This window comes from Balaenoptera ricei, chromosome 5 (assembly GCF_028023285.1).
Source record: "Balaenoptera ricei isolate mBalRic1 chromosome 5, mBalRic1.hap2, whole genome shotgun sequence".
NCBI classification, from domain to species: domain Eukaryota; kingdom Metazoa; phylum Chordata; class Mammalia; order Artiodactyla; family Balaenopteridae; genus Balaenoptera; species Balaenoptera ricei.
In genome coordinates, this window is record NC_082643.1 from 140,173,027 (window position 1) to 140,192,875 (window position 19,849).

The 19,849-nt window shown below is 61.0% G+C and overlaps 1 protein-coding gene and 1 non-coding gene across 3 annotated transcripts in view; one reads left to right on the forward strand and one right to left on the reverse strand.

The window, feature by feature from the left end:
* Window positions 1–735: 735 nt before the first annotated feature.
* Window positions 736–808, reverse strand: TRNAG-GCC (transfer RNA glycine (anticodon GCC)). Its single transcript has one exon. It is a non-coding gene; the product is annotated as a tRNA-Gly (tRNA).
* Window positions 809–2,020: 1,212 nt separating this feature from the next.
* The window catches only part of HTRA3 (HtrA serine peptidase 3), a 32,524-nt gene continuing 14,695 nt past the window's right edge, over window positions 2,021–19,849 (forward strand). For both annotated transcript variants that reach the window (XM_059923668.1, XM_059923669.1), the window contains exons 1-4: window positions 2,021–2,405; window positions 13,043–13,142; window positions 16,030–16,252; window positions 19,194–19,388. In XM_059923668.1, the coding sequence (XP_059779651.1) occupies window positions 2,021–2,405; window positions 13,043–13,142; window positions 16,030–16,252; window positions 19,194–19,388 (903 nt within the window). The remainder of the gene's footprint in view (window positions 2,406–13,042; window positions 13,143–16,029; window positions 16,253–19,193; window positions 19,389–19,849) is intronic.

Consider the following 19,849-nt stretch of genomic DNA (forward strand, 5'->3'; position numbering starts at 1 on the left):
CCAGACACAGTCCCTCCCCCCCCCCCCAGCTCCCTCTCCCTCCTCTGAGCCAGAGGTTCCTAACCTGGGTGTCTGAAAACTTGGATGAAGAAAGAAAAAACGTTTATTTTCACCAACCCCTCCCCTGAAGCCCAGCATATCCTTCCATGGTGAAGCAGGCCCAAGCCACAGGGCCCCTGTGACCCTGTCACCGAGAGGAACGCAGGTATTTCCCTCCATGCTGCAGCGGCTGCGGGCACCTCTAGACCCCCTTGTGCTCTGAAATCTGGCCGGGTGTCCCACTGGTGGCCAGATCTTATTTAAGGGGTTCACAGAGAAGCCATGTACTTACCGTGGATTTATTTGCAGTTTTATACGTTTAAATAACTGGATTAATAAGAGCATTACTTCCCCTAGTAACGCCGTGCAGCTTGTTTTATGCATTTAAAAGACATTATTCCGAGCAGGGCTTTCCAGACTTCACCAGGCAGCCTAAGGGCCTGCCAGAGAGGGTACAGACCCCCAGCTCCAGGGTCTGCACCCGAGGGCTTTCTTTGCCGAATGGGTCGCCACTCTGACTTGCCTTTGCTTCTGGACCCTTGGCCTAGGTGGGGCAGAGCTCCTGGCTTGACCCTGCCAGCCCCCAGGCCCATGACCACATCCAGATCCTGCACCCTCTTATTTATTTATTTATTTGGCTGCTCCAGGTCTTAGTTACGGCATGCAGGATCTTTAGTTGCGGCATACGGGATCTGGTTCCCTGACCAGGGATCGAACCTGGGCCCCCTGCATTGGCAGCACGGAGTCTTAAACACTGGACCACCAGGGAAGTCCCAGACCCTACACCCTCTTGAAGCTCACCTCCAAAGGAGGGTTCTGCCCTCTCCTCGGATCCCCACAGCCCTTGTCATGCTGATGACATCATGGTCACCAGGCTCTGGGCCCTCGGGCGGGGCCTGGGTCTGAAGTGGCTTTTCAGAGGCCATGTGCGGAATAATCAGGATGAAGCAGCCTCCCGGTCCCGTGGGCCGACCGCATGCCACGCACAAGGTGCTTGCGGACATTCCTCCGCCATCCACTGCGTGGGACTCTCCCTACATCCTGTGAGGCAGCAAGTGCTATTCCTTCCCCTTTCGTGCAGAGGAAACTGAGGCACAGAGCTGTAAGACAACTGCCAGGGCCACAGAGCACCGAGAGCCGGGCTGCAACCGGACAGACCGTGTCCAGAGCCTGGGGGAGTACATCCTCCAAGCTCTAAAGACTGAGGACAATGGGGTGGGGGGGCACTTCCTGAAGGTTCGTCCCCAGTGGAGGTGGGGAGCCAGGAGGGGTGACATCCATCCCTCCCACCAACGTGGATTGGTCCGGGTCTGTCCGGAGGGCTTCCTGGCTGAGGCGGCCTGGGGTGCGGGAGGGGCGCCGGGGGCGGAGGAGAGGGAGGGGCGGCAGGCTGGGGAGGAGGAGCTGGGACGGTCTGGCCTTGCCCATTTCTGTGAGGGGGAGGGTGATGGGGGGAGTAGCTGAGGTCACTGGAACTCAGTCATGAACTCGGCTAGCTCAGGGATTCCCAGGGGTGCCGGAGGCCTGCACACTGGCCGGCTCCTCCTCCCCAAGGCCCCTACCCGGGGGCGGGGTCGCAGAATATCCATCACACCGGTTTCCCAGACCGGGCAGGCCCAGCTTTCGGCCGCGGGTGGGTCCAGGCCCGGAAGGCCGGGCGGGGGCGGTTGGGCCGGGGCGGAGCTGGCGGAGGGGCCGGGCCGCCCCCTTCCAGCGAGGGCGGGCGGGAGGCCGGCGCCTCTAAACGCGGAGGGGCCGGCTACCCGCAGACCGTCTGCCCAGAGGGAGCGGGCGCCTCCCCAGTCCCCCGGGTTCTCCGCGCCCCGGGCATGTCTCTGCGGTCCCGGCGCCCGCCCGCCTGAGCCGCCGGCGCGTGTGGCCGCGCTCCCGCCCGCGTTCCCTCCGTCGGCGCCCGGAGCCGCGGCCTCGGTGCGCCCCTGGCCGGTCCCCCGCGCTGCCGCCCGCCGCGGGCCCGTCCGCCATGCAGGCGCGGGCGCTGCTCCTGGCCGCCCTGGTCGCGCTGGCGCTGGCCCGGGAGCCCCTGGCCACGTCGTGCCCCGCGCGCTGCGACGTGTCACGGTGCCCGAGTCCCCGCTGTCCCGGCGGCTACGTGCCCGACCTCTGCGACTGCTGCCTGGTGTGTGCCGCCGTCGAGGGCGAGCCGTGCGGCCGCGCCGTAGACCCGCCGTGCGGGGAGAGCCTGGAGTGTGTGCGCGGCGTGTGTCGGTGTCGCTGGGCGCACGCCGTGTGCGGCACCGACGGGCACACCTACGCCAACGTGTGCGCGCTGCAGGCGGCCAGCCGCCGCGCGCTGCGGCTCTCCGGGACGCCCGTGCGCCAGCTGCAGAAGGGCGCCTGCCCATCGGGTAAGCGCTCGGTCGGGCTGCTCCGCTAGCACTGCGGGGGGGTGGAATGAAGCAGTCTCCTGGGGAAACAGGCTCAGAGCCGGGGCGGAGCCTCAAGGTCCACACTTCCCCGGCACAAGGGATGGTTTTTTTGAGAAATCATCCAACCAGCCTTCTGGTCTTCCAGGTGGGGAAACTGAGGCTGGGAGAGGTAAAGTGCTGTCCCCAGGGTCACAGAAGTAGGTGAAACCCGGTGCTCTCCTAACCACCCCGAGGGGCCTGGTCTAGCTCTACATCTCTCCAGCCTCTGGCCTCATCAAAACTTACCCATGTGGTGTCTCATTTCCCCTGGTCCCCATATCCCTCCCTGCCTGGGTGTTGTATGCAAAGCAGTCTTTCCTGGCCTTAAATATCTGGTCTGGATATTCAAGAGACACCAACTGAGTGACATGTGGTGTCTTCTTTCTTGTCTTGCACTGCGCTTAAAACGCATGTCCCCGGAGGGCTGTTTAGGAATGGGGAGCGGGCTTGTGGAGCCTCTGGACCGCTTGGAGCTCCGTGGGGACCGGCCGTCGGGGTAGGAAATTTCTCAGTCCCGTCAAACCTTAGAACAGCCTCCCGTAACCTGGCCTTGGCTCTGGGTGGCTTCTTGCCACACAGGTTGACCCTGTGGAAGAAAATGCTGGAAAACCCTTATTTGTTTGGGGCACCTCTTAGGAATGCAGGCTCCGGCGTTGGTTCCGCAGGAGCTCTGAGTGCAACCACCTGCGCTGGGCCCGGAGTTCACGGCGATGGAGTTGTCAGGCCCCGTGTGTGCCCTCAGCCCGCAGCTGCCCACCAGGAGATGCTGACCGCCAGAACAGGCTCTACCGTGGGGAGCACCGCTGCCCGGGGTGCCGGGAATCCTTCAGGGGTGAGGGGCATCTAAGCTGAATCTCCAAGGATGGGGACGCGTCTTCCAGGTAGCGGGAGGGATAGGCTTTCGGGGAAGAGAAGACAGCGTGAACACCACGTGGAGGCACGTGCATGGTGAGCCACGTAGCCCAGAGCAATTGTTGTGCAGCGGATGCGTGTGCGCGCGTGCGTGCGTAGGCTTGTGAGAGATGCCCAAGGCTGGGCAGCTTGGCTGGGACAGGACCACAAGTGGCCCATAAATGTCGTGTTTTAGGCTTCATCCTGTAGGCCAGGCTTCCCGAATCATGTCTGGGATTCTGAAAATAAGTGTCCTGTGGCCCCAAAAGTTTGGGAAAGTGAACGCCAGCCCTGCAATGGGGATTCACACTCCGCTTGAGTCTATCAGAGCTTCTGAGAACACCTACAGCAAGGAAAAAAAAAAAAAAAAAACCCACAAAATGATAAAACCCAGGGTTTCCCAAGAGAACTTCAACAGAGCTCTTTCCTGGCAGGACACACGTGACCTCCTCCTGGCACACCGGGGTTCCGGGGAGCCCGGTTTGGGAAGCGTTATGTGGGATTAGCCATGATTATACGGGAGAGCCACTGAAGGGTTTTAAGAGAAGTGAGGGTGATGAGGTCAGTCTTGTGCTTGGATTGTGCCCAGGAGACTGGGAGCATGGTGCCACTCGGCATCATGGAGATGGGCATTATCATTTCTTGAGCACCCACCGCACCTTCTGACTTGGGGCTTGGAACCAGCCACCTGGTGGGTCTGGGAGGCAGAGGGCTCAGGGTGGGCCTGGCGCCTGCCCACAGCAGCTCGGTGGTGTCTGTGGGCCCCTTCCCAGTGCCAACCCCCCCAAGTAGTGGATGCTGTTAGAATCAGGCTTCAGGGTGCCGGGGGTCAGCAGGGAGGTTGGAGGTGGTCCAGGCATTTTGAAACCTTTATTCTTGACTGAGGGAGTCCACGAATGTGAAGCACCTTCTCTGTGTGTCCCGCTGGCCGTGGGCTGGTAACAAGGCCCCCTGTAATGAGGCAGACCCCATCTGTGTCCTGGAGAACCTCAGACGGTGGGGGAAACACAGGAGGGTGAGAAGAGGACGGTAGCTCCGTGACCACAGACAGACGTCTGTCCAGCACCTGGGCTCAGTAGATGCTGTGGAATGAAAGACTGGCCCACGTGGTGGGTGTCCCTCCTTGCATACCTCCAGTGATGAGGGTTCACTACCTATCCGTGGAGCTCTTGTGTACTCCCATGTCTGTGCTAGGCAGATACTACGCGGTGTGGGTGAATATCTATCAATGGGAGAGTAAAACCCAGAGAACTGTGTGCAGAGGGTCTGAGTAGAGCAGAGGTGTCCCTTTTCACAGCCTGTCTGCCTACAACTGCAGACAAATAGGCCTTCAAGCGTGCAGTTAAATCAGAATCTCAAGCCCTGGGCGGTTCACAACGTGGCATTTAATCATCAGCTTTTATTGTTCAGCCCCAGTGCAGGTGCCAACAGAGGCTCTCGGCTCTATTTATTTAAGCGCTTTGTTGGATTTCGATTTTTAATCCTCTTAGCAGCTTCCTGGGGCCTTGTGGGTCTCAGAATTCTGCATTCAGGACTCATCAGGCATCCCCACTCCTCTCACTCCCCCTGCCCAGACAGCAGAGCTGAACTGCAGCATCTGTTGGCTCCTGAGGACTCGTGAAGAGCCAGGAGTCCAGCCAAGAGGAGCTTAAGGCCCAGGGTGCTGTGCAGCTGTCCTTTTCCCTCCAGGGCTTGGCCTGGGAAGCACCCTCGCCCTCCACACTCACTGAGCTGGTCTGGAGGTGCACTGGGATCCCACAGCACCCCGTCCAGTCTGTCTTCCCAGGCCTCTCCCCTTCCCATGCACCTCCACACAGTGGCCTGAGGGGGCGGGTATGAGACGCACATCTCCCCAGCCCAGAGCCCTGTTGTGACTCTGGGACCACTGCCTTTGGGACCAAGCAGGACTTCTGATGCAGCCTGCAGGCTCAGTACGTCCTGTTCCTGGCCTCTGCAGCCTGCCCACCATCACCACCACCAGCCGAGTCCTTGTGAAATCCCTGATCATCTGTGTTGTGAGGGACAGATGACAATGTGTGGAACTCAGGGGAGGGAGAACCCATCTCCGGGATGGGGAGAGACATAGATCAGGGAGGGCTTCCTGGAGGAGGTGGCATCTAAACAGCCATGGAGAGGTTGATGCAAAGAGAGCCTGTGCTGAGGAGGACAGCAGGAAATGCTGAGCGTAAGCTGGTGCCAGATGGAGGAGCTGTGAGGGTGACCCATCTTTTGGAGGTGAGGGACCCCTGAAGGCTTATGGGTAACAGGTGTGCAGAGTGGGTACAGGGGCCCAGCTAGTGCGAGTCTGGTGCCCTGAGGAGGAAGAACTGATGAGGCCTGAGCTAGGAGGACAGCCGAGGGGGACAGGCTCCAGAGGCATTAGTATCTCCTGACTGATGGGGATAGGGGGTTAGGGTGGGTGGCGGGGCCTCTCCTGGAGCAGCGGGTTCGGAGAGTTGTGATCAGGTTCTGGCGGGGGGCTCTGGCGTGGAGGGTGTCTAGTGGGGCACGGGGTTCCCTGACAAGAGCCTGGCTGATGCGTGGCCCTGTCCGTGTGTTGGTGGCAGTACTGCTCTGTTTGTGTCACTGAGAAGGGGTGGCCTAGGTTTGGGACAGGGTAGCAGGCTTATCACCTCTCCAGGCTTTGGGGGCCCCACCATGACCTGTGAGGCCTGTGGAGCCCCACTGCCCCCCCCCCCAGCCCAAATCCAGGTCCGTCCTTGCCTTCAAGTTCACATCCGAGGGGACCCAGCAGAGGCACCCAGCCGCTTTGGGGATGAACTGCCCTGACTTGGTCACACTGCGAGCATTGTGCTGGGTGAGCTGGAGCAAGGGTGTGCCAGGCTCAACCCACTGGCTGCGTCCACCTGGCCTGACACGTACCTCTCAGCTACCGGGAGCTCTGGGGAAAATGAGGCCAAGCAGAGATTCACTTGGCCTCCTTGGAAGCCTGGGGTTCGTGCACACTGGATGACGGAGTAGCCCTCGGCTGACCGAGTGAGCCGGCGTGTCCCGCCAGAGGGTCTGAAAGCGGCCTCCTCCTGGGCCTGCTGTGAGGGTGAGAAGCCACCAGGTTTTACCAGGGTCAAGGGCGAGACCTTGTGCTCTGGGCTAAACGCACATCGTGTCTGGGTGTTTTTGTCACGGCCCTTTAGAAGAAAAGACTCATCAAGGTGTAGTGGGCTGCCCGAGGTCACCAGGTGGGGAGGCACAGCTGTGCTGAACCCGGGTCCTCCTGACTGCATCTAGTGCCCTGTACCCCGGGCAGGCCTCCAGCACCTTGAGGAAGTGGCCTCCCTGCTTGGTTTTGATAAGGGTGTTGAATAAACAGGTTGGAAAGAGAATAAAATCACAGACCCCTTGTCGTCAGTGTAGCAAAGATGTGGCCAGGACGTGTGGGTGTGTGCGCATCCCAAACTGAATGCCCGGTCTGGTGCAGAGGGTAGCAGTGCACAACCTGCCCAACTGTATTCTCTAGCCCCTCCAGCAAATAATGGGCAGAGCCACAACCGAGACCCAGGTCTGTTCCTGGCTGCTCAGGGGTGAGTCCCAGCTCTACCACTTCCCGTGGAGAGACGCTGCAAGTCTAAGCTCTCCACGCCTCAGTTTCTTCATCTGTGAAATGGGGACAACAGATCCTCCTCACTGGGTCATTGACAATCAATGAGATAATGAATTTCAAGTGCTTTGCACGATGTAAGCATTAATTAATAGGCGTTAGTGGGAATAAACCTAAATGTTAACAAGTGGACGTATCTGACATAAGTGGAGTTTGTGAGAGGAAGGTGGGGCAGTGGAGGACGGAAAGGAGCTGGAGGGCAGTGTTTGTGGAGCGGCTGCCACGTGCCAGGCCCTGCCCACGGCGGTTCCACTGGCCTCGCTTAGTACCCACGTCACAGCTGAGGAGCCTGAACCCAGAGGAGTCAGCTGATGGACCAGTCAGGGCAGGGAGGGCTTCCTGTAAGAGGAGGAGCAGGGGCTGACCCCACCGTGGCTTCCGTGGCTTGGGCGGCCCTGTGGGCAACCCGGAGTCCTGCCTGGCCTGTGGGGCCCCTTTGACAAAGCACAAACGAGCTGATAGCCGAGCCCTCTCCTCCACAGGGTTGGCTGCAGCCCCAGTGGGATTCACAGCCAGAAAAGCCAGGCTGGCCCTAAGCTGAGGACCGGCCAAGGCTGGGCTCTCCTGGGGGCGGGACAGCCAGTCACCCTGGCTGAGGACCAGCACGGGGAGAGAGACGTGCCGGGGGTCAGGGGTCTGGGACCTGGCTGCGGGCCTTGGCGGGTCTCCTGACCTCTCTGAGCCTTTTTGCTCACCTGTAAAATGGGTGAAGATTCCTGCCCTGAAGAACTGCTGTGAGAACTCCCTGCTATCATAAGTGCCCGGAACCCCAGCTGGCGTGGCCCACGGAGAGGGAGTTCCGGCTGCAGCCCTCAGCCCTGGGTTCCAGAGACGGGAGCCGGGGGGTCGCAGACAGCAGCATCGCCCCCCGGGAGCTGTAGCCACCGTCTTTGGCTGGGGGGAGACAGTTCACTCGGGGACAGGCATGTTTTCAAGAAAAAGAAAAACACAGGCAGGGAGCCATCCTGGGAACTAATCAGACCCGGAGGGCGGCTCTTGGGGCTTCGAAGCCTGCCCCTTGTGGGTGGTGGGTGGGACCTGGGGTGAGGGCGAGAGGCTGTGGAGGAGGCCCTGGTAATTCCCCTGCTCCCCTGCTGCTCTCCGCTCACCACTGTGGGTCAGGGGCGCCCAGCCCACGGGGACAGTCTCGAAGGACAGGTCTGGGAGGGGTCGCCAGGTGCCTTGGGCCCCAGACGAGTGAGCTCGGTCACTGAGCCCACTGAGTCAGGGCAGGCTCCCCAGGGGAGGTGTGTTGGCCTGGGCCTGGGGGTGATGAGGGAGGGACTGATTACAAAGGTTTGTGGGGGGCACTTCAGAGCACGCCTGCTTGGGGCACCAGAGCCGAGGGTACCGGGTCGGGGGCGTGCGGCAGTAGCAAGGCTGCAGATGTAAATGGGACCTGGACACCCAGGTCCGTGAGCCCTGCTGAGACGTTGCCATCTGGCCTGCAGGCTGTAGTCAGCGTTATGGACAGATGGGCACAGCCTGGGACCTTGTGGGCACCTGCGGATGGCCCTTCCATTCCCAGCTCTTACCTAACTACTGGTTGACGCAGGGGCGGTGTCTTCTGATTGCAGGAGGCAATAGAAGAAGGGGCAGTGACCTCGGAGTTAGAGGAAAGAACTGGGTCTCAGTCCTGGCTCTGCCCATTGTGCGCTGGACGGGTAATGCATACGGTTGTGCAGGTTGCGCACTGCACAATTCCAAGGGAGGTAGTCACGCTGTGACGTTTGTTAAGAATGGTCCTGGAGCTGTGCAGTACACAACCCGTGCAGCAGTATCAGTGGCCCTGCGGGGTGTCTGGGCCAGTCAGTGTCCCACCCTGGGCCTCGATTTCCCCATCCATTCCATGGCAGTCGTGACTGTCCAGAGCTGGGACATCATAGGTCCTCTTTCAGGGTCTGCCGCTGTGCCGGAAGCCCTGCCATGCAGAAATGTGGGAGGCGGAGCCCCGGGCCCCACCTGGCTCCCTGCCAGCCCTTCTCCCCGTCCCTTTCCGCTCTGGCTGTGCCCCTTCCTCTTGCGGGAGGGCGCTACCGCTGGACACCTGGCCTTGTTTGCTTTGCTCTGTGTCAAGTTCTTCCTGACTAGAACTTCCAAAGCCTGTGGATTGCAGCTTATTTTTGAAAACAAACAAAAAAAATGCTAACAGCTGAATCTGGTCAAGACTGACTGTTGACTTCAGAACTTTGGCTCCAGGACAGTGTGAGGGTGGGGATGGGGGTTGTCAAAACCCCCAAATAAACAGAGTCTGCCTCCCAGCCGTGGGGCCCGAGGTTTTCATGTGGAAAGAGGCAGTGGGAACCACGTCTTCCCTTCCCGCTGATTCATGGGATGATTCATCTCTGTGTGGGGAGGAGGACCAGGAAGCAGGCCCTGCCCGCCTCCCACCTCCTCCCCGCCACCCACCTCGCCGGCTTAAAGGGACAGGGCCTGGCGGGGCCTGTGGCACCAGCCGGCTGACCCAGGAGCTCCGCACGGGAGCCCCAGGCCGTGGGGTCAGGGCGGGCGCGGGCTCTGAAGTCCATGGGACCGGGCGCTAGCTCCAGGCCTGTCTCCACCCTAAACCATCTTTGTCTCCGGCCTGTTTCCTGGGACACACTGACGCTGCTCTTGTGAGGCTACTCCCCCCAAAAGCTGGTTAACAGGCTGAACAATGTTCTTTGTGGCGGTGTTTGCAGACCTACTGTGTGCTGGGCCGGATGGGGTCAAGCAGAGCATGCTCGTCCTTGGGTTAGGGTTAGGGTTAGGCCCTCCCTCCCATGCCCCCTCTCAAGGGCTGCCTTGGGGGTTCACGTATGCTGGTTACAGCTGGGCTGTCGGGGGATCCGGACATGTCTGTGTCCCAGAGGAGCTGGTGCCTGGGTGGGAGGTGAGCCCCGCCCGGCTTCTCCTTGGAGCTTCCACAGCCCGCCAGTCACCAGGGCCCTGCCGGGGACGGTGGGAAACACAGCCCGGCCTCTCGCTGTCTCACACCCCAGCCCAGCTCACAGCCCGTCCAGGCCTTCCTCTCTCCCTTCTGTTTCTTTCTATATCTAACTTGCTTACGGGAGAACATTTGGAAAATCCACAAAAGGAAACAAAATCACTCATAACTTTACCTCTGCCCCCGAATATCCACCATGAAATATTCTGATGTGTTTCCCGCCAGCCTTTGGCCTATGAATATTTTACAGAGGGTTTTTGTTTTTAAATCGTCATATGAAATTGAATGTCGCCTATTTTAAGTGATCTCTGGAGAGGCCACATTGGAAAGAAAAGCATTTGGAGGGAGGCCGCCGTGCCGTCCAGATCTGCGGGTGGCCAGGTCAGCTCCTTGGCTGCTTGGGCAGCTCAGGGCGCGCAGCCTGCGGGACCTGGGCTGGGTCAGCCAGGGGCTGGACAGACGCGCCTAAAGCTTTGGAGTCACTGAGATCTGGGATCGAGTCACGTGGCAACGCAGCCTCTTCTGATCAGATGTTTTCACCCCTCCTCTGTCTTATTCACACTGGGCCCGGTTTGGAGTCGGCCGAATCCACCCATAGCTGCCCTCATGCGTGATGCTGTGTCTTTGCATCTCTGTTCCCCTCCCGGTGTGCTCTTCCAGGCCTGGATTAGGGGTGCCACTGGACTCCCCCATCTCACCCTGGGCCTCCCCCCGTCCCGTCACTGGTCACACAGTGCTGTGCCTGGCTGGTCACTGGCCTGTCCCCAGCACTGAGCACACACATGGAAGGCACTCAGCCTCCCTATGAGAGCGAGTGTGGTGGGTGAGGCATTATGCTGGGAGCCCCAAGGAGAGCTGGAAGAAGACTGCCAGGGGGGCTGCCTGGAGGAGGAGAGATTTGAGCTGCACCCAGGACAGGCCAGAGCATCGTGGTAGGGAAAACTGGGGAGTGGTCCACGTGGGAATGGTGGATGATGGAGCAGAGACTGGGGGTAAGTGGCCCCCACGGTTTACAGAGCAGGGAGGGGTGACACCTGGCCTCACCCGCCTGGGCTTGCCTGTTCCAGCATGGCATGGTGGGCACGAGCCTTGGCCAGAGGAAATCCAGGCCTGGTGCTGAGTCCTCCCCCTTGCCTGGAGTCCTCCGGGACCTTGGTGACGTGGGGGTTGCCTGGCGGGGGAGCTTTCTTGTCAGAAAGCAGAACCTGGAAGGGGCAACAAGGTTGGTGGCTGGCTTCCTTCCCTGCGCCTTTAAGATAGAGCATGAATGCAGGTTCCCAGTGCCCTTGGGATTGGGCAGGCAGAGCTAGGCTCGGGCCCCACGGGCTAGCTGACGGGTAGCTTCTCCTCCAGAGTTTCAGGGACTGTTGGCTATCCACGTGGAAATAAACGTGCCTGGCACCCACGTGTTCTGGGAGAGGCAGAGCCGTGGCCCGGCATGGGCCTTGCCCACAAACACAACCTCTGAATCTTAGATGCCACCCCTCCACTGGGCTTTGCCTCTGGGAGGAGGGCTCTGGGCACAGCGGCCCCTGGCGGCCGCAGTTTGATCATCAGGGAGCCACGAGGTGGCCCGCCGCGGGCCACGTCTCCCAGCCAGTCTCCAGCCACCCCGCATAGGCGGCCTTTGATTCAGGCTGACCGCAGGGGGCTGGGCCCACCGTGGCCGGCGCCCACAGGCTGGTTGAGAGGCAGACATCACAGGATCCGTGGGGTGGGCCCTGCTCACCTCCCCGGCCCGAGGAGCCCAAGGCAAGCTCTCCTCTGGGCCCCGAGTCCCAGCTCAGGCTTAATTCACAGTCAGGGCCTTGAGGGGCCACGGGGGGCAGGGGAGGGCCCTAAGGAAGGGAGCCCTGCAGCCCCTGTCCTGGTTCTCCTCGAACTGAGCCTCAAGTTTCCCCACCTTTAGGATGGAGCTGATGACCCCTGCCCTGGCTGCCCCCCTGGACAGCTGCGGAGACGAGTCGGGCCGTGGATGGGGACCGCACTTGTCCACGGATGTTTATGAGGCGCCGACTGTGGGCTTGCACGCTGCTCCTGTGCTGCACCCAACCTGCTCCCTCCCGTCCCTTTGGACAACCAGGAAAACCAGATTTTCACTAGATCCTGATTATCGGTCACTTCCCAGAGACCATCGAGAGACATCAGCTGCAAAGCTGGACCTTACAGGCCGAGCCCTCTTTGTTCACCAGCATCAGGGAGCAGGGTGGGTGGTGGGCTCCCCCCTTCCCCTCCCACCCCTGCCGAGGCAGGAAGCATTTCAGTTTGCAAGTCACAGCCTATTCCCACAGCTCCCTGGGGGATGGGGGTGGAGAGGCACCTTTGGTCTCACATTTCAGGTGAGGTGTCGAGGCCCAGAGAGGGTAAGTGATTTGCCTAAAGCCACACAGCTGGAGCTCAATGGTGCTCAGCCCAGTACTCATTTCAGGCCCTGGGAGCCCTTACAAGCAGGGCTGCGCTGGGTTCCAGACAGCGCCGGTCTCTGGCGGGGACCTGGGAGACCCCAGCATGTGCCCGAACAGGGAGACCAAAGGGGTGTGGGCCTTGTGCCACCCACACGTCTCAGGCCTGTGGTCCTGGCGAGCAGCAGCCCCACTGCTGACGGCAGCAGAAATCTGAGCCGGCGAATGTTCCAGGGAAGGTCGTGAGCTGCCTGGCAAGCCAGCCTGGGGCCTGGCTAAGTTAGACACAGATCAGGGTCGGGGTTGGGGGGGGGGGCCCTGGCGACTCAGACAGCGGCAGCCGACCTGGCCCAGATGGGGGCCACACCATGGCCAGGAGCGGGCAGCTCAGAAGGGACCACCCAGGGGCTTCTGCTGTAACCTTGTCCAGCCACTGCAGTAGCCCAAGGCCTTGAGGGACAGGCCAGAGCTGGCAAGGGGAAGGGTCGGTTTCCTCACGCCAGGGCATTGCTGTATCTGAGAGAAAGGGCAAGGGCCCAGGGGGACTAGCCCAGATCCAGCGTGAGCGTCACATCAGTGCTGTGTGGCCCAGGGCAAGTGTTCTGACCTCTCTGAGCCTCCTGGCCGGGCTGGTGATGTAAGGTGAGGAGGCTCAGCATTAACCATCCTTGGGGCGAGTGAGCGCCCCTTCCCAAATGTCTGGGCCGCACTAAAGCACCTGGTTCTTCTGCCAGTACAGGTCTCCACCAGCTGACCAGCCCGCGGTACAAGTTCAACTTCATCGCTGACGTGGTGGAGAAGATCGCGCCGGCCGTGGTCCACATAGAACTCTTCCTGAGGTACGTGGAGCCCCCCTCGCCTCTCCAAGGTCTCCTCCCCCATCTGCTGGGCCCAAAGTAGACTCAATCCTAGCATTGGGGGGCAGTAGAAAGCAGAGCGGGCGTGGGGTCCGGCGGGCCTCGCTCAGACTGCCGGACTGCTGTAGCCCTTGCTGGGGATGCCCCCTGCCTGACCCTGACCTCCTCACCTAAGGAGACAGGAAGCACCCCTCAGGTGACCGGGCTGTGGCACGAGCAGGTGTGAGGTGGGGGGTTGCTGAGGTGTCACAGGGACACTGCAGACCGCTGGCTCCCGTGGAATCCTGGGGTCTAGTCCCAAATTGACTTACACCCCGCAAAGAGAAGACACGAAGAGCATGACTTTTCTCACATTTAAAGTATTTCTTCCATCGAGTTTCCTAACCTTTTGGCCAGTAGCAGCCCAGATGAGACACACAGGGTCAGAACCCCACTCCATCCTGTTGGAATCGGAGGGAGCCAGGCCCCCGTGTGCCGCGCTGCCCGAGGGGACGGTCACTGAGGCCTCGGCCACGACCCCAGGGCCTCGCTTGACTTCACAGCACTCTCCCCAGGTGGTGGAAGCCGGCCAGTGTCATTAAGCCCGCCTGAGGCACAGAGGACCAGGTGGCCCTGGGGGTTCCCAGGAGTGGGCAGACTTGCTCGCGCCCTGACTCCTGGCCCCAGCACAGGGCCCCCTGCTCGCTGGCCGTGGAGCTTGATTAGTGGGAGCCCTTGTCACTGGGCGTCGCTGCCCCCCATCTCTGGAGGGCAGGGACCGTGCTCACCACTGACGGTGCTCCGTGCGGGGCGGGGCGGGGGAGACTGACGGTGTGGGCTCAGCAACGTCCTCAGGCGCCTGCTGTGTGCCCATCGCCGCACGGGCTGCCTTTCCTACAGCTCCTGTGCTGCTCCAAACAGCCCTGCTGTGTGCCCGCCTCCTAAAGGAGACACCAGGACCGGGCAGCCTGTCGCTTAGCGCTGGCTGACAGCTTATGCACCTTCCCATGAATCCAGAAGGCGGGCTCCCATGTTCCCATTTTCTGGATGTGGAAACAGAGGCCCGGGGAACTGCCCCAGGCTCAGAGCTGCAGAGCTGCCCCAAGTCTCTTGGACCTCAGAGCTGAGCCCATCCCCCTGCGATAACGCTGACCCCTCGCTGTCCTTTCCACGGGCCCCAGACCCTGAGACGTGTCATTAAGGAAATGACAACTGGACATGTGAGTGGCACGTCCCTGGCCTTGCAGGTGGCTTGGAGGGGGCAGCGTCTTTCCAGAAGGCCCCAGGCATCAGACCCCCAAACCAGCAGGGCAGGCGGTGATGCCATTTCCAAGTCAGCCTTGGAGGCTGATGTCCGCGTGGTGAGGCCGAGGCGGGCGAGATCCCAGACACCAGAAAATGATCCTCCAGCACAGGCACCTCTGGCTGTGACCCTGGAGCCGGAGAGGAGGCCCTGGGCTGCCTGGGGCCCTTCTGCAGACACTCGACAAATCCTACACATGGCAGCCCCGCGGGGCTCAGGTGCGGCTGCCACTCAGGGACCCACGTGGAACTAGGCGGGGGCAGAGGCTGGTTGCTGGCGTGAGCGGACAGATGCTCTGGTCACCCTGCAGAGGGGCCAAGTGACCAGGCTGCCTGGTTCAGACCCCTGCTGTGCCCTTTTCCTGCCTGACCCGGGCAGCTGGTTCGTGTCACTGGTCCTGTTTCCCCACCTGCGAACTGGAGGCCTGCCTACCTTATAGGGCGGCTGTGAGCGCGAAATGACTTGGTCCCTGGCTCAGAGGGAGCCCTTAGTGACATTAGTTGTCCCTGGTCCTGCTGGTGGTGAGGTGGTGTTTCTGCACCTCCCAGAGACCCACTCCCCGGAGACTTCCCGGCCATCCCTGCTCCTTCCCTCCCGTCGTCTCTGCCAAGCAGCCTCCGGCACTGATGATCTGCTCCATCCAGGCCCTGCACTGGGGTCCCAGAGGCGACTGACCCCCCTCCCGGGGTAGGTCCCAAGCTGTGTCAGGCATACTGGGAGCTGAGGTTGCTTCTCAGAGGGCTCCAGCCGCGGCGGGGTGTTGTCCCCCACCAGAGAATACTGACTCGGGCCCCATGCCAGCTGCATCACCTGTTCCATCCCATTTTACGGAGGCAGATGCTCAGGCCGGTGTCCCTGCCCTGCCACGTCCAGGGCTCCCCCTGTAGGCGCGTGGTGTGGGATTCACAGAACGGAGCCTCGCCAGCTCTGCTTATGCCATCTGGGGCTTCAGAGTAGGCAGCAGTGGGGAGGCGCCAGAGGGAGGTGGGAGCACGCTCCCCTCGGTGTTTAGACCCTCTCTCTGCGCAGCCAGAGACCTGGGACACTGACATTCCCTGGGGACCTGCTGTGTGACAGTCCACGGAGTCCCGGTACACATCCCTGCGTCTTCCCTGTGCCAGGAGCAGCCCTGCTCGTTGACCGACTGCCTGCAGGCCCCCGGCTCAGTGCAGCAGGTGCTGTTAGCCCATTTCCTAGATGGGGAGACTGAGGCTCAGAGGGGTCGGCCTCCTGCCCACAGTCAGGCAGATGTACGTGGGGACTGGACTTGAGGTTAGAATCCTGGTCTGTCTAGCTCCAGGGCAGGAAGTGCCTGCTGTATCGTCATGGGTCTGACATTCACGGGCCTCCTGACTCATCCTCGCAGATGGCAAGTCACAGATCATGGGCCCCTCTTTGCGGCTGTGAAGTGGGTCTAGACTTAATGACCTGGCCAAGGCCACAGCCAGGAGGTGGCAGAGCTGGGATTCGACGCTGGGCCTGGTGGACGCCAAGCCCAGGCACTAGCTCTGCTCCTTTCCCCCCGGCCCACTGCTGTGGCCGACCCCCACCCCAGTCCTGAACGCCCGCCTGCTTGCCTCCCCGCAGACACCCTCTGTTCGGCCGCAACGTGCCCCTGTCCAGCGGCTCAGGCTTCATCATGTCGGAGGCTGGCTTGATCGTCACCAACGCCCACGTGGTGTCCAGCACCAACACCGTCTCGGGCCGGCAGCAGCTCAAGGTGCAGCTGCAGAACGGTGACACCTACGAGGCCACCATCAAAGACATCGACAAGAAGTCGGACATCGCCACCATCAAGATCCACCCCAAGGTGAGTGGGCGGTGAGGGAGGGGGGAGCCCTTCCTGGACCCCGGGGCTCTGAGACGCGCTGGCACAGCCCTCCCGTCGGACACTCGGAGGAACTGAGACCCCCGGGGACCGGCGATGTGTCCCCAGTCTTGGGTCTAGTCAGACTAGAACCCGGGCGTCCGGACATCGCCCTGTGCCTCCCCTGAGCCGCCCGTGCAGGGCAGAGCAGGTTCTGTGCTGCCCATAGCCACTCCCACACGGAGGGTCTCCGAGGCCCAGGACACTTCCGTTGTCCCTCCCGGGCCCATTCCTGGGGATGCCGCTGTCCCCGTGGGGGTGACAGAGGCCAGTGGGGAGCACTTGGGATACTTGACCCCCTCCATCCCCCCACTTCCACATCGGCACCCCAGCTGAGCAGGCAGACCTACCCCGGGGCCACAGTGCTCCTCCGTGACTACCACTGGCCATTCCTGGGAGGCCAGCCTGAGCACACCCCCCAATCCCCACCACAGCCCTTGGCGGGAGGGACGCCAGGGTCCGGCTATTTCAGAGGGGAAACTGAGGCCTGGGGAGTCAGGTGATTGCCCGAGGTCAGTCTAACCAAGGGCAGGTTGGGCCCACTCGGCTAAGTTCTAGACTCCCTCCAGCGTGTTTCTTGTCGTCCAGCGTTGTGGTCACGACTCTGGGGGCCACTGCGGGCTCACCTGCGGTGACCTGTGCCCTGCCTATGCCATGAGGTCCCTGAGGGGCGGGCCCATCTGGGCTGGCGAGTCCAGCTTGGCTGAGTCTGAACCTGGCTTCTGCTCTCTCTGAATAAAGTTGCCAGCACTTGAGATGATCGGTCTTTTGCAAGGAGGTGTCCTCTTGCCCGATCACGGGAGAGGAGATTTAGTGGCTCCACGCCGCTATCCTAACGGAGACCCTTGCCCACTTTTGAGCCCTTTCCCAGTAGTTATTGACTCTGGGAACACCACCTCCATTTTAAAGACGAGAAAACTGGGGCTGGGGGAGGAGGGATGTACTCAAGGACAGAGGCTGGCACACTTTTTCTGTGAAGCGCCAGGTAGTAAATGATTTAGACTTCGCGGGCCCCGTGGTCTCTGTAGCAACTTCTCTGCACTGGACTGGGAAAATAGCCACAGGCCAGATGGCTGGGCTGTGGTCCAAGAAAAGATTATTTACAGAAGAGGCTGCTGGATTGGGCTGGATTTGCCCAAGGGCCACAGTTTGCGACCCCTGCCCAAGGACCCCTGTGGGGAGAGACAGAGCTGGATTAGACCCCAGGTCTGGCTGTCTCTGGGTCTCTCCCCTTCCAGGCACTGGAATCCCAGGGGGGGCAGGGGCGCACCCCAGCGGCCACGTGGGGCCAAAGATGCCAGCAGAGTCACTAAGACCCAGGTGCCCTGGTGCCCAGAGATGCCCAACGCCTGCAGCGGTTCTCCTGACAGCAGGTCTGCCTCTTAGCCTCCGAGCCCTGCACGCGGCATCAAACCAAGCTTTGGGGAAAGCTGCCAACCCGCGTTGTCTCTCTGGGTCCTCACCCCGATTGCAGCGCCCGGGTCCTCCACCTGGGACCCTTTGTGCCACTTACTGAGGCTTCGCCATCCAGCGGCACAGAAAGTGGAGCGTCGAGACCCCACGTCTCCCACGTGGGCACAGCCGCTTGGCGTCTCCTTAACCCGCCCGGAGGTCCCCTCACTCCGTTTACAGGCGTTTACCTTTCTACCTTTATTGAGAGCTGCTATGAAAAACAGGGAAAAATTCTTATTTGACGTGGTGGCACTGCGTAAAAAGGGGAAACTCCTGACATGGGAGCAGAGAGCAGAGGCCAGATGGAACCCACAGCCCCGAGGGTCCACAGTGCAGGATCCTGCCCCCCGACTTCCAGAGTTAGCCGAGCCCCCTGTGATCTGAGCGCGGCCATCTCCGGGGCTTTTCTTCCTTTTTCCATTGTGTAGTCTAGAAGCTTTACTCCCCTCCACAATTAGCACATGCATTTCATGTTATTTAGTTCACCTGGAAGTTCGCTTCCTGTAGTTGCCTTTGTCACTGACGCACCATTGGTGGGGAAACTCCAGCACCTTGTGAAGAAGACTTTTTATCTGGAAATAAGAACAGACCCACAGGAAGCTGCAGAAGTGGTGCTGAGGGGTCCCACATGCCGCCCCTCCCCCCGGGGTGACATCCGACATGAGGGGTGCAGCATCAAAACCAGGAAACCCTCCAAGTTCACGGGCATCTCCTCCTCTGAGCTTGCTCCCTGCAGCTTCCAGAACATGGAGACAAATAAGGCACGGCCCCCCTCAGAGCTCCCAGTCCAGATGCAGAGTCACACAGACAGACAGACAGGCTCCGCTGGCCCCAGGAGAAAACAGGAGAGGAGAGTGCAGGTGTCCTCGGTGTGCAGGGGCGGGACGGGGACGCAGAGCGTGGTTAAGTCGCTTTATCTCTCTGGCCTCAGCTTCCCTGTGTGTCTATATTGGGAGATCAGGTTGAGCTGCATCGGATTCCAAAACCAGTATCGCGGGTCCCCACTGGGCTCCAGGGCTCCCGCAGACCCCATTCCACACATCAGTGTGTGCATTTTCCGGGTGCTGCTGTCCGTGGCTTTTGTTGGATTTTCAGAGGGATCTGGGACCCCTGAACCACTGGGCTCAGTGACCTCGGAGGCCGTGCCCGGCTGGACCCTCTGTGCACTCTCCCTATGACGGACCCCTGAGGCCTGCCCTAGGGACACCTGTGGCCACTGGGGGGCTGAGCCTCTGCTCTGTGAACGCCAGCCCTGGGTCTCGTGGCCACCACAGGGCAGCCAGACTTGCCTTGGTCTGCAGCCCTGACGGCTCTGTCCAGCTGCTCCAGGGACCACCCTGCCGGGGGCCTGGACATGATCTGGCTCTGGTCCCACCGAAGGCCGACAGCTGAGCCTCCCTCCCCATGTCCTCCCCACCTCCCCCCCTCCCAGAAAAAGCTCCCGGCGCTGTCGCTGGGCCACTCGGCAGACCTGCGGCCCGGCGAGTTTGTGGTGGCCATTGGTAGCCCCTTCGCCCTGCAGAACACCGTGACCACGGGCATCGTCAGCACGGCCCAGCGGGACGGCCGGGAGCTGGGCCTCCGGGACTCGGACATGGACTACATCCAGACAGACGCCATCATCAACGTGAGCGCCCGCCGTAGCCACGGGGCTCTGTCCCCAGAGCCCTCCCCAGCACTGGGCGCAGCCATTGGCTAGAAAGTTCTTTCTTTAGATGAAGCGGAGCTCTGACTCCCTGTGACTTCTACCCATGGGTGCCAGGCTGGCCCTGGGAGTTAGAGGCTGCTGGCCTGACCCGGGACAGCCCTTCAGGGAGGTAGAGGCATAGCCGAGGCCCCTGAAATATCTTTGCCCAAATACACACCCCGGTCAACATTGATTATTACTACTATTGTTATTATTACTATTATGTTGGATGGCACCTTTTGCATTCACAAAGCACTTTGACGGCCGGCGCCTGCCTCTCTGGCTTTGCCGTGGTTCAGACCCTCTTCTGGAAGCGTTAGTCTTTGAGAGACTCCTCGAGGCTGGTGGGATGAGAAATGGTGCCCCATCCTGCATCCGCCTGCTGCTGCCCTTCCTGTGGA